This window comes from Chiloscyllium plagiosum, unplaced genomic scaffold (assembly GCF_037043375.1).
Source record: "Chiloscyllium plagiosum isolate Xiang-an unplaced genomic scaffold, Cpla_swu_hap1 HiC_scaffold_19, whole genome shotgun sequence".
NCBI lineage: Eukaryota > Metazoa > Chordata > Chondrichthyes > Orectolobiformes > Hemiscylliidae > Chiloscyllium > Chiloscyllium plagiosum.
In genome coordinates, this window is record NW_028270157.1 from 27,424,477 (window position 1) to 27,439,195 (window position 14,719).

At 38.1% G+C, this 14,719-nt stretch overlaps 1 protein-coding gene across 1 annotated transcript in view; it reads right to left on the minus strand.

The window, feature by feature from the left end:
• The window catches only part of ptprq (protein tyrosine phosphatase receptor type Q), a 206,953-nt gene that overhangs the window by 149,915 nt on the left and 42,319 nt on the right, over positions 1 to 14,719 (minus strand). Inside the window, exons 14-18 of the mRNA XM_087997157.1 lie at positions 14,264 to 14,370; positions 9,884 to 9,981; positions 8,203 to 8,368; positions 4,598 to 4,758; positions 3,828 to 3,936 (exon numbers count right to left, since the gene is read on the minus strand). Of these exons, the coding sequence (XP_087853283.1) occupies positions 3,828 to 3,936; positions 4,598 to 4,758; positions 8,203 to 8,368; positions 9,884 to 9,981; positions 14,264 to 14,370 (641 nt within the window). The remainder of the gene's footprint in view (positions 1 to 3,827; positions 3,937 to 4,597; positions 4,759 to 8,202; positions 8,369 to 9,883; positions 9,982 to 14,263; positions 14,371 to 14,719) is intronic.

Below are 14,719 nucleotides of genomic sequence, written 5' to 3' on the forward strand. Positions count from 1 at the left end.
ACTGTACAATGAATGGTGCACTACAGAGAGTTATTGAGGCAAGTTTGGAATAATACTGCATGAAACTAATGTAGGCCTTGAACCCCCTCCATTAAACTTCAGAAAATAATAGTTTGACTATATCTGGTCAGCTTCAGTCTAAACAGAACATTTTCATACAGAATATGTGGCATAGGCAGAATGTTAAGAAAACTCCTAAAATTCGCTCTTGGGATTTGTGAGTTTTTTCTGATTATTCAATGTTTTACTTGCAATGACCAACTGAGGTGCTGGAATTGGCTCCTCTTTTTCTAATTCCTCTCTCAGTCAATCACATAAATATTTTAGTACACAGCTAACACACTTCAATTATGATAAGTTCATTAGAAAATGACGGATTCAATTACCAAGATTTTTTCCAGTGACAGGAAGAGGAATTTTATGACCAATTAACCCTGAGAAAAATAATTTTAAAAGTTTCATGATACACATCAAACACAAACACAAATAATAAATTTAAAAGGAGATTGTCTGGTACAAATAATGAAAGACAAATGTTACATAGTTAAACAGTTCCAAGACTCTTTGAGCTATTAGAGTTTTAAATCTAAGGCCACAGCTTATTAATTATTGACTGTATCCACAGCAATAGTCGAATCTGTAGATATCGATTCCTTGGTGAATCTTTGTTTTCCAAAGTTGCTTCTCTACTGTAGGCTGTTTTCCAAGTCACAGAAAATAGGACATAGAACAGTACAGCAAAGGAACAGCCTCCTTGGCCCACAGTGATGTGCCGAACATGACACCAAATTAAACTAATCCTTTCTGCCCGACTATGGTCCATATCCCTCCATTCCTTGCATATTCATTTGCTAAAAATCCCTTAAATGCCACTATCGTATCTGCCTCCATCACCATCTGTGGCAATACATTCCAGACTCTTACCACTCTCTGTGTTAAAAAAAAACTGGCCCTCACATCTCCTTCGAAATTTCCTCCCTCAACTTAAATGCATATCCCCTAGTATTAGACATTTCAACTCTGGGAAAAAAAGATTTGTCTGTCAACGCTATCAATGCATCTCATAATTTTATAGACTTCTATCAAATCTTCCCTCAGCCTCCGCTGCTCCAGAGAAAGCAACCTGAGTTTTTACAGCCTCCCATTATAGTTCATGCCTTCTAATCCAGGTAGTATCCTCGTAAACCTCTCCTGCAGCCTCTCCAAAGTCTCCACATCCTTCCTGTAATGTGTCTACTAGACCTGAATGCAGTACTCTTACGTGTGGCCAACCAAAGTCTTATAAAGTTGCAATGTGACATCCTGACATTTGTACTCTGTTCCCCGACCAGTAAAAACAAGCATGCCATATGCCTTCTTTAACGCCCTATCAACTTGCGTGGCCACTTTCAGGGAGCTATGGACTTAAACCTTAAGATCCCTCTGTACATCAATGCAGTTCAGGGTCTTGTCATAACTGCATATTTTTCCTTAACATTTAATTTCCTAATATGCACCTCACACATGCCTGGATTAAAACTCCATCTGCCATTTCTCAATTCATATCAGCAACTGATCTATATTTAGCTGTATCCTTTGACAGCCTTTTACACTATCCACAACTCCACAATCTTTGCATCATCTGCAAACTTACTAATCCACACATCTACATTTCATCCAAATATATCACAAACAACAGAGGTCCCAGTATGGATTCCTGCAGAATACCACTAGTCACGGACTTCCAGCCAGAAAACACCCTTCCACCACTACTCTCTACCTTTTGCGGGCAAGCCAATTCTGAATCCACATGGCCAAGTCACCATGGATCCCATGCATTTTAATCTTCTGGATAAGCCTACCATGAGGGGCTTAATCGAAAGCCTTACTAAAATCCATGTAGACAACATCCACTGCTCTAACCTCATCAATCATCTTTGTCACCTCCTCAAAAAATTCAATCAAGTTAGTAATACATGACCTGCCCTGCACAGAAGCCATGCAGACTGTCCATAATTAGGTCATGCTTTTCCAAATGAGCATAAATCCTAACCCTAAGAATTCTCTCCAACACCTTCTGAACCACCTACGTGAGATTCATGGGTCTATAGTGTCCTGAATTATCTCTATTTCCCTTATTGAACAGAAGAACAATGTTAGCTACTCGCCAGTCCTCCAGGACCTCTCCAGTGGCTAGTGAGGGAACAAAGATCTTAGTCAAGGCCGCAGCAATCTCCACTCTTGCCTCTCTCAATTACTGTTGAAGAATGGTTCAGTGTGTATTCCAGAGGCCAGCTCCAATGCCTTTCTAAGCAGATGGCATGCCTTTCATCTCTAAATTTGTGAAATGATCACACATGTAAGAATCAGAATCTTCAACTCGACTGCTTTATTCTCCTCCCAAGACTATATGACACCATCAAATTGACTGGTGTTCAATGGAGTTTCCAACAATAAGCCATTTAGTGACATTATCTTGTACATCAGATTCCACTTTCCACTTGGTGGAAGCCTGTACAGTTTAGTTCCATGGTGATGAGAAGGGCCTTCCATAGATAAGTATTGAATTATTTGCCCACCCAGATGTGTATTGTAATCTGGGTCATTGTTATCACAATATTCCCACCTTCCATAATCACAATCCTGGCAGCAGCACTCACTTGTTTTCCACTGCTTGGTACTCTGAATTTCAGTGAGGCCAAAACCTGAAAATGTTAAGAGCCTCTTACCTAGTAAAATAGGCAGCAAACTCATTCAGTCCTCAAAAATCAAGATCTAGATTATTATTTCTTGTAAAGGAAATTAAATCTAGTTATTAGATATTATAGTATATTATTTTCTACACATAAGATTACAGGAATCCTGAGGTACTGTGGATAGCATCCATGCCTCTGAGCTAAACATTTCGGGTTCTCATCCCACCCAAACGGTAGCCAAAAAAATGTGTTGATAATATTGTCAAAGGTTATTGAGTGTCAAATCCTTCAAACACCACAGAAATAAAACGAAGCAAGAGTGGGAAGGATTGTAATGGAAGTAACATTGGAATCTTTACTTTTGACAGCTCCAGAGTATAACATGCAAAAGTACACATTCTCACAGCCAATTAGACTCCAAGCGAACTGTAACACGTGGCTACCATATATACAGCTATCTCGTAAAAAAAATATACTTCAGTTTGATATATTTTATCCAAATATATTGCTGACATACATTAACATACACCCACAATGAAATATGTTAATAGAATTAACTTACTTAATATGTGATAAAACACAATCAATTGCAACATTTACTAACACATTATCTAGCTTATTAATAATACTCAGTAATCAATGAAACAAAAAATTCAGAATTTATTTACTCAGTCCTCTGCCTACTCAGGTATTGTCTTCTGCCTATGATCAGGAAAAACAATTCACATTTCATTTTTTTTTAAAATCAAGTGTCATAAATTATAAATTTTACATTTGGAGGCCATCTAGTAAAATTTTTTGTCAAGAACTGTTTTCCATTTTTTTTGTGCAGGTGGTTTAAGTATATATTTTATTGTAATTATATTCCAAAATCCAAAACAAAGAATAGAAGAGAGAGGTTATGTTTGATATCAATTACTGAAGCATAATATAAGTTTAACAAACAGCAAACCAGTGACAGTTGATCTTAAAATCATTTTTGTCAAGATTTTATGATCATTTGCATGCCCATAACTCAATAAAATATAGTCTGTAAAGATCCCATCAATGTTTATTCTTAATTCTTGTCAAAAATGCTTTGCTAGTTGATTTAAAGCCAACTGAACCATGTAGTATTGCGTACAGTTTATTGAACATAGCAAATCTACTTACTTGTTTCACGTGTTATGAATGATCTGCTGACAGATTTGCTAAATGATGAAGAAATTGAGGAAACTGTGGCGGTGTATTGCATACCTGGGGTAGCATCAGTAACATCAGCCTAACAGAGTAAAAAGACAAAATAAATGTTATTATTTGATATGTAATTCTGGCTGAGCAAAAAATACTTCACATATTTTGGATATGTTCTTTAGCCATAAGATGCATCCAAGAAGTTAGTCAATTTTCATTTTCTTTGAAACTACTACCTGCACATAGTAACTCTTGTTTCAGTTCGATACTTAAATAACTAAAAATGGACATTATCACAAATTACAGAATATAAAAGTTTATTTTTAGAAAAATACCTTTATCTGTGCAGCTCCAAGTATGAACGCAGTGAAAGATAAAATGCACAATATCATTATTGCATTTACCTAACACCTTTGTCAGACTAATTCAACTTCACTCTGTCGATCAGATAGGAATACGAGCCACATAATGAAATATTTAAGCGCCCTGCCAGGCAGGTGCACAGCTAATGCTATTGTGCTCAATGTCACCACATTGCCTGTATTACACTATTCATGAATTTCTAGTAGATGACTGTTTCTCAGGGAATGCTCTGGAATGATGTTACCAGTTTTATCAGAAGCAACAAAATAGAAATACAATGCAATAAACTGTGTTAGGACCAATTCTAATTCCAACCATGAGTACAGAATTAATGTCATGAGAACTCTTTAGACTTGGCAGTGCCAATAATATCATGATGATCATACCTTGAAATTGCCATCCCCCAGGTCTGTGACATTGACCAAGCCTTGGTCAGGAAGGAGAATCACTTTATAATAATCAACATGTCCAATAGGTGCTCTCCAATATAAAGTAAATGCTGTTGGTAAAATATTTGAAACTTCTAGCTGTTGAGGCCTTTCAGGTTCTTGAAATAAAACAGATTATATAATAATGTTTAGTCAATATTTCATTGAATATATTTATTTCTGCAGCAACTATGTGCTGTAATGAAAATGTTGTTATGAACCTAGTGGAGTTACGACTAGAAAGTCAAGACTGAGTATAGTCTTCAGGTGAAAGTAGATTAGACAGAAGAATAACTGGGCCACAGTAAATAAATGTATTTCAATGTTCATATTAAACTCATACATTATTATTTAGAGGCATAGGGTTACAGAGATAAGCAACACAGAAACAGCCCCTTAGTCCAATTTGTTCAACTTGTCCATGCATACCAGATATTCTAGATAAATCTAGCCCCATTTGCCAACATTTTACCTATATCCCTCTTACGCCTTCCTATTCATATGCCCATCCAGATGCTTTTTAAGTGTTGTAATGTACCAGCCTCCACCAATTCCTCTGGCAGCTTATTCTATACACACACTACCCTCTGCGTGAAACATTTGCACCTTAGGTCCCTTTTAAATCTTTCCCCTCTCACCTTGAACCTATGCCCTCTGGTTTTGGACTCCCCCACCCTGGGGAAAAGACCTTGGTTATTTACCCTATCCATGCCCCTCATGATTTTATAAACCTCTATAAGGTTACCCCTCAGCCTCTGATGCTGCAGGGAAAATAGCCCAAACCTATTCAGCCTCTCCCTGTATCTCAATCCTTCCAACCAGGTTATCATTGTTGGTTTCTGATCTTGACCATCAAACTGGGGCAACAGAAAGTTAGCAGTAAAAAAAACTGAGAGTCAATTTAGCACTTATTTTTAATGCTGTCAATTGTGATTAATCAGCTTGAAAGTGTTTTTGTATTTAATTTCTTTGCTGCTACTCAAAATTGCTGTTCTGTTTCACCCATGGATCCATGTCATTCCTTCAAAACACTGCCACCTCCCCAGTTCAGGTGGCTGCAGTAGACAGTTATTCCAACCACAAAATTGCCTTCAGCTTGCTGCTTACTTCAGACAGGCAAAATTGTTAATTAATACGTACTCACAAGGTGCTATAGTCATTAGTATTTCTTCAGCTCATTAGCTACATTAACAGATTGAATTTCAAAACAGTATCACTTTTCCAAACCCACTATTATTAAAAACAACAGGTTATTTTATGTGTTAAATTGATGAAGCATAGTGCTTTACTGTGCAGAGATATATTAATTTCCAAAAACTAAATAAATCCACAAATGCTATTTTCTGCTTTCTGTAAAACAAAATTTTCAACAGTCAACTTCTCTCAAAATCAGCAAGGATTATCAAGGAGTTCATCTGATTGGTTTGCTTAATTAGTCTCATTGAATGCACCTAGCTGCCAAATTGTCCTAGATTACTCATTCTTGTAAAATTTTTATCTTGGAAATCAGATTTAAAAATCAGTAGATTTTAGAAACATGTTCTACAGAGCTGATATTATCCATATGCTGAAGTGATTGACACATACTGAAACTGAAAGCTCAATGGGCGGGAGGGTAACGGTAAAAGGATAGACTGTTCATCAGGTGGCCTGATATATCTCGTATCCCTAACACACCAAGATTTAATTTCAGATTATAGGAAGTGCAGGTTGGACTATTGAAACTGTCTGTTGTGGTGAGCATGAGTAGGGAATAATGAGAAAAACAAGCAAATAGATCTAGCAGTAATTATTTACTGTCAGACTCATCCTGAGGGAGCAGACAAGGAAGGGGAAACAATCGAGACAGATAATTTGACAAAAGGTCACAGACATGAAATATTAACTCTGTCTTTACCTCCATGGATGCAAACAGCCCTCTTGAGCATTTCTAATATTTTCAGGTTTTTTTTTACTGTTGTCCTTGCTGACACCTGGTTGCATGTTAATTAAAAAAGTATCATCCTTGTTTTAAAATCCCTTTTACTTCTTATTTCTGCATCTTTCTTCATAAGACCATAAGAAATAGGAACATGAGTAGTCCATTTCGCCCTTCATGTCTGCTCCACCATTCAACAAGACCATAGCTGATCTGATGCTCCTTATGACCACTTTGTTCCTTTTTATTAAACCCTTGATTCCCACAGCCCTGAACACTCCCAGATATATACATGCCTCTAATTCTGAACTCTTCATCATCCCTGATTTTAATCATGTTTCCACTGGTGGTTTATCTTTAAATATCAAGTTCCTGAGCCCACCCTCCCTGAACCTCACTGCCTTTCTTTCTTCCTTTCAGATGCCCAATAAAGCTCATCATCATCATCCAGCATGATGTTAAATTTCGATTGATACCAACTGTAAAACACATTTGGACTCTTCACTATGTCAACAAAGTGCTTTATATTACTGCAAGTTGTTTTTGTCATCATTCATATATAACAATGTCTCCACTTAAAACTGTAATTAATTAGTTGCACACTGCTTTGGAAATCTTAATTTCTACAAATTTCTCTGCCATTTCTCCCAATTGCTATTTGAACCTTATGAGGAAAACCTTAAAAAACTAGGGTGTCTGCAGTCCTTCCACTGAAACCATCATTGTAGGTCAGATCTCGAACAATGACAAGATAGAATATAGGAAAGAAATTGAGTGTTTAGTGTAAAGATAACATTCTCTCCAACAAAGTCAGCAAAATGAAGGAACTGGTCATTGACTTCAGGAAGTGGAATGGCGGACAAGCCCCTATCTACATCAATGGAGCTGAGGTGGAGATTGTCGAGACTGTCAAGTTCCTGGAAATGATGATCAATAACAATCGGTCTTGGTCTACCTACGTTAGGTTTCGTTCAAGAAAACACAACAACATCTCTACTTCTGCACAAGGCTTAGGAAATTTGCCATGTCCACAAGGACTCTGACCATTTATTATAGGTGCATGTAGAAAACCTCCTATCTGGATGCATCATAGTGTGGAATGGTAACTGCTCTTCTCCAGACTGCAAGAAACTACAGAAAGTCATGAACACTGCCCAGTCCATCCTGCAAATCAGCCTCCCATCCATTGACTCTATTTATACTTACCACTGCTTTGGAAAAGCAATTGAAATAAACAAAGATCCCTCCCACCCTGTTTATATTCTCTTCCACCTCTTCCGGGCAGAAGACATAAAAGTTTGAATACACGTACGAGCAGATTCAAGAACAGCTTCTTCCCTACTGTCATCAGACTTTTGAACTGAACTCTCAAGTGTTAATTTTGATCTCTCTCTGCACCTACTCTGCAGCTGTAATGCTGTATTCTGCACTCTATTCTGCTACCATGATGTACTTTATATGGAAGATCTGCCTGCATTGCACGCAAAACATTTTTCACTGTGCCTGAGTAAATGTGACAACCAACCAATCAGTCAAAAGTAGAGCAGTCAAGCAGAAGAAACCCTATGGAAATAGACCTTCCATATTATTTATAAATTCCATTGTGATCAACAAAGAGGATGAGAAAAATAATCAAAATTCTTACTTGTTTTTAGCCTTTTCTCAACTATTTCACTATCATCTATCCCTTTAATTGTTTTTATTTGAAATACATATTCCACTCCTGGAATGAGGTCTTTGATCCTGAAACTGTTGCCACGTAGGGTTGTTCTATGTGCATTTTCATTCATTCCAGTTAAATGGTATGATAACTGTGAATAAAGTCAATATTACAATTTGAAAGAACAGTACTTTGCTCCACCTGGTATGCTGTAGTTGCAACAATGCATTGAATTCAAATCATTTCTGAAAATGTTGATACAATGATCGGATATACTTTCCAGAAAGCTTTCAGAATATTGGTTTTCTTGCTTTTGCTTTTTGAGGAAGTCCAAACCAACATTTTTTAAATAAACAGTTAGATCTCTAACATAACTATCTAAAAAGAAAAATGTGCCCAAAAAGTATTTATATTTCAGGCCTTACAAAATATTAGCTTATTGTAAATCAGCTTGATCAGAATTAGAGGTTTTGTGCCATGATATTCTCTCCATAACGGATTATCTGTAATCTATATATATTTCATGATTAGAGAGTCATGGTCACAATCTCACTTTCCGCCTTGCCTCATCTTTCACTTATTGAGCAAGTAGCCACATTATTCATGCTCATTGTGGGTTTAGATGTGCACTGTTTACTATCTGAGAGGGACATTGAAGCCAGATCATCTGTTACTGATCAGTGTTGGGGAGCCAGTGACAGCCCAAATAGTCACCTAATATAATCAAGAAAACATGTAAATACCTGAGAGAGGGCCAATGGTCTAAAAAAACATAAAAGCATTCTCTCTCTGTAAGGTGATCTAAAATTCCGTAATAGTGGTGAGACAAAGTAAGCCCATTAAGTTTGATTGGTTGATTGTTATCTTGGTATAGCTAGTTTAAAGGAGATTTAATTATCACAGTAATAATCAAAACAAACCAAACAGAATATGATTTGAAAATAATATATAAATGTTATGATTTATACTGGTTTGGAGATGCTGATGTTGGACTGGGGTGTACAAAGTTTAAAAATCACACAACACCAGGTTATAGTCCAACAAGTTTATTTGGAAGCACTAGCTTCCTGAGTGCTGTTCCTTCATCAGGTGGTTGTGGAGTCCAGTTTCTTCCCACAGTCTAAAGATGGCAGGTTGAGGTGGATTGGCCATGCTAAATTGCCCATAGTGTCCAGGGATGTGCAGGATATGTGGATTAGTCATGGGAAATGCAGGGTTACAGGGATAGGGTTGGGGGCGGGAATAATGTTGGGTCTGGGTGGGATGCTCTTCGAAGGGTTGATGTGGGCTCAATGAGCTCAATGGCCTGCTTCCACACTGTAAGGATTCTATGATTCTAAACTCCAATACCACAGAAGGGACACATTGTCCATTTATTAATTTTGAATGATAAGGAACTTAATCTGGTTTACGTAAGCCCGCATTGTTAGATGGCCCGTCTATTAATGATTCCCTCATTAAATATTGAATTATGGCATCATTCCATTGATAGATCCTCATTTGCTTCCTACAGCCAAGGTGTAAACTGAGAAAAGTAGCATTACGTTTCTACATTGAATCATAACAATGAAAACAAAGCATTCAGTAATTATCTTTCTTTTTGGGTGAATGTACTTCCAATAGAAAATTGCACCATGGTTAAGAATTGTCTTAATGCTTCACTCACCTCAAAAATATCAAAACCACCTCTTGGAGGCTTCCAGAATAAGTATACTGAGTATTCATCCTGTTCAACAAACTGCAAGTCCACTGGAGATTCTGGAACTAAGAATTGTATGCACTGGTTTATTCTCATTATTTCTCTGCAATGTAGCATTCATATTTTATGTATAAATATTACACAATAGCTAAGACATATCAACTAATATTTGCCTTTAAAACTGTCCTTTTGTTCAATTCATTCATGAGATGTGGGCATTGCTGCCCAGGTGATGGGCTATACTGCCCATCCCTTATTGCCCTTGAAGAGGTGGTGGTGAACAGCCTTCTTGAACCACTGTAGTCCGTTTGGTGTAGGTAGAATTACAGTGCTGTTAGGGCAGGAGATCCAAAATTTGAACCAGCAACACAGAAGAAACAGTGATATACTTCCAAGTCAGGGTGGTAAGTTGCTTGAAGAGGACTTGCAGGTGGTGTAATGGCATTATGAAGAAAATAACATAAATAGCAAGGCACAGACACTCAACTGTGCAATGTCCAATTCACAGCATTATTAAAAAGAAGGCATCCAAAACCCTCACCTAACTGAGGCATTGACTATTTTGCATATGTCATAAAAGGGCCTCGCACTTGATTGAAACCCCAGTTAAACTGACAAGGTATGTCGATACTGTCACTTCTTTCTCCCAGCACCACTCTCCCCCACCTAAACACATACATACACACACTAATTCGGTCTCAGCACTGCCCAGTTACCACTAACCATGACCCTCCTTCCTGCCTACTGCCATGCTCCATGACAGTCACCACTATCCTCCTGAAACATTGCTTTCCTTCCATATTATCTCCCTTCCAGTTTGCCACCCTCCTCTGTTTCCTGATCACCATCTGTCTCAAATACTTTAGTCTTTTAACTTCAATGGAATACTGCTGACATCAAGAAAGCCTCTTCTTTGACAACAAGTTGCCTCGGGATGCCTATTAGATGTCTACAAATATGTTTCATGAGACTGCAGAATGAACTTTGGGTCCACTCGTTCAGGAATAGGGACCAATTCCTGAAGCAATTTTAGCCCCTTAAATTCAACACTGACTACAACTAGAAGTTTAATTAATGGACATTAGCACTTAAATGTATTTGTTTCAAGAAAACATTTTAAAGCCACTTTCTGTGTAAACGAGATTGCAGCTGGATACATATGAACAGAAAGTGATAAGTTTCTGGAGGACGAGTAGATCCAATATTTAGGCAAATCAAGATTTGGACAAACAGGCGGAAGCCTAGTGAACCAATGTAAACAAAGGTCAATTGTTTTTGATCAGTTAAAACCCCAACCTGATTTTGAAGGTTACTTCTTCCTCAACCACAAGTCATGACTGATTCAAGTACAGGTGGTTGTCCTATAGCACATGTTTCTATAACACAAATTGGTGATAACATGATTGCTGCATTTTGACCAATATTTGTAGAACATGAACTTTCTATGCCTATATAGGCTAAAACACAATTCTGTCCCCATTTTTCTTATAAAACGAGATTGCATGGCAACCGAACTATGGTGTTACAAGAGAACTACCTGTAGATACTTTATTATTTCCATTGGTAATTAAACAACTCAGGGAAACACATAAAACAAATCTGATTCATTTTTTCCATTAATTTTTTGGGCCTTTAAGGCTTCACCATTCCTTCAATCTCCCCATTTTCTGATACTGAAACAGCTGCTCCATCAACTACCACCAACCCCTCATGTTTCCAGTCATTGTCTGGTAAGTGTTGCAGGATACCTAACATTTTTGTCTGTCATACCAGATTTCCTGGCCTTCCAATGACAAGCCATCATTAAGTGTATTAATTGGACCTGTTACATCACCAAATCAATTTGTTTTTTAAAATTTAACTTATTTTTCTAATTAACCTGTTCAGAGACACTATTGCACACATCTGCAGCAGCTAGGGAGACTATCACACTGCACCATAAGAAGATCTCCAATTCAATGCTAATTAGTCCAAAAACTAAACTCAATGCAGGCTGGGCTTTTGATTTAATTGTTGCTATATGTTAGTTTGACTAGGGAAAATGAAGCACTGGCTAAGTTACAGTTTCAGTTGATATAGTTGAGCAAGTTCTCATTTCTTAGGGCTGCTTTAAATTTCTATGTTACAGATTTAAACTTGACTTGATTTTTAAGTTCTTCTAGGAGAAAGTGAGGACTGTAGATGCTGGAGATCAGAGCTGAAAATGTGTTGCTGGAAAAACGCAGCAGGTCAGGCAGCATCCAAGGAGCAGGAGAATTGACGTTTCGGGCATGAGCCCTTCTTCAGGAATGAGGAAAGTGTGCCAAGCAGGATAAGATAAAAGGTAGGGAGGAGGGACTTGGGGGAGGGGTGTTGGAAATGCAATAGGTGGAAGGAGGTGAAGATGAGGGTGATAGGCCGGAGTGGGGGTGGGGGCGGAGAGGTCAGGAAGAAGATTGCAGGTTAGGAAGGTGGTGCTGAGTTCGAGGGTTGGGACTGAGACAAGGTTGGGGGAGGGGAAATGAGGAAACTGGAGAAATCTGAGTTCATCCCTTGTGGTTGGAGGGTTCCTAGGCGGAAGATGAGGCGCTCTTCCTCCAGCCGTCGTGTTGCTATGGTCTGGCGATGGAGGAGTCCAAGGACCTGCGTGTCCTTGGTGGAGTGGGAGGGGGAGCTGAAGTGTTGAGCCATGGGGTGGTTGGTTGGTTGGTCCAGGTGTCCCAGAGGTGTTCTGTGAAACGTTCCGCAAGATGGCGGCCTGTCTCCCCAGTATAGAGGAGGCCACATCGGATGCAGCGGATGCAGTAAATGATGTGTGTGGAGATGCAGGTGAATTTGTGGTGGATATGGAAGGATCCCTTGGGGCCTTGGAGGGAAGTAAGGGGGGAGGTTGTTTCAATAAAAAATGATTAATGTTTAGAAGGAATCTCAAACACCAGTAGCAGAAAGCCACTGTCCCAGAAGCTCATTATTGGATAGCTTCTGTCACTCAGTATCCAAACTGTTAGATGGAAACCTATTCATGAAGGAAGTAACACATCTTGAGAGTAGGAGAAAAGGACATTATCTTACACATACAATTCATATCTCCAAATATAAATTCAGAGATTTCTAATCACAGGTAATCAGCACAAAAAAAGGAAGTGATCAAGTCTATTTCACATTTAATTATGTCAGACACGTATAAGCATGCACATGCACAAAGTGTGAAATTTAGTGCAACCTGGCAAAGTGAATTTCCTAATGGAAAAGGTGGCAGAACTAGGTAGGAACAGCTGGGAAAGTTTCCTAATGATAGGACCTGATGAGTATATTACATGGCTAACAGGAAGACAGTGAGGTAGAGAAAGAGTATCAATTAGCCAGCGAGCCAATTGTGAGTTTAAAAAATGCTATTGCTCATTTAGTTACTGGTCAATGGAATTAAGTTAAAACTCACACAACACCAGGTTATAGTCCAACAGGCTTATTTGGAAGTACTAGCTTTTGGAGCACTGCTCCTTCATCGGGTGGTTGTGGAGCAGGATCATAAGACACAGAATTTATAGTAAATTTACAGCACCCCAGTCTAACACCGACACCTCCACACAATGGAATTAAGCAAACTTTTGGTGACCAAACAAGTAGCAACAGGGATCACAGGATTTCAGATCTCTGTCAAGTGAAAGCTGGGCAGTGTTGAAGTTTGGAGATATGGGATCAGCCTTTTGTAGCTACCATCCAGAGGAGGACAGAAGGAACTTACAATGGAACAGTCTGCAGGATACAGGTCAGAGAGGGAGGTGCTGATGGAAGGAAAGGTTTTATACAACAGTCTCAAGGGTATAGGTCAGAATGTGGGCCTCCAGCCAGTGACATGTTTTATCAACTTAAATTCAGTACATCATGATCTCTTTAACACTGGAACTAAGTTGTGAACATTCTGATAGCAAATACATGTGATAAATAAACAATCAAAGAGCAGAACTTTGATTTATAAAAAAAATCAATTGTTTTATGATGAATAATCTCACAGTACTCCGATTTGGAAAAAGATTAGTGTTATTTTGTCAATGAATGTATAACTCAACCTTCATTCTTTAATGAAGATCACCATAATTGGACACATGAGAGGAGCAGCCGAGGCAGGTATCTGCAGGCATCAGAAGCAAAACTCTTGAGCAGAGCAGAAAAAAGGCCCATTCTTGCCACATAATCAGATGTGCTCACTACATTATTTTCCCTAATTAATTACAGTGTGATTGCATTTGGCCAGTCCCTTTCTGCTTTCACAAGATTGTCAAGCTGATTTTGGTTTCACTAAAGGGATTCCTAGCTCCTGGATTAAATTCTGTCATAAATATTTTTAGTTTTGTAACGGGAACTCACTTGTTGTAACATTGATTGTAGTGGGACGGCTCTTCTTTTTTGCACTTGTAGTCTCAATACTTACAAAATAGATTGTACCTGGTAACAGCTTGACATAACTATGTGTCCTGTGTAATATATAAAGAACAATGATTAATTAAACCAGAAAATGTTGGAATTACTCACTACAACAAACATCATATGTGAAGACAGAAACTATTAACTTTTCAGATTCACAATTTTACTCAATTTACCACAAATTTTGGAATTAAATGCACAACACAATGTTTAACAAAAACCTTTAAATACAGATGCAGGAGATATAATCAATAGCTCACAAGTGAGATGATCTGAAAGGTCATTATTCTTGAATTCACTACAGTTATAGTCAACAAAAGAAAAGAAATAAAATAAAGTTCATGGATTTTTCATACAGCCTGTTTTTAGCATACACAAAAATATCTAGTTAAAAAAGCT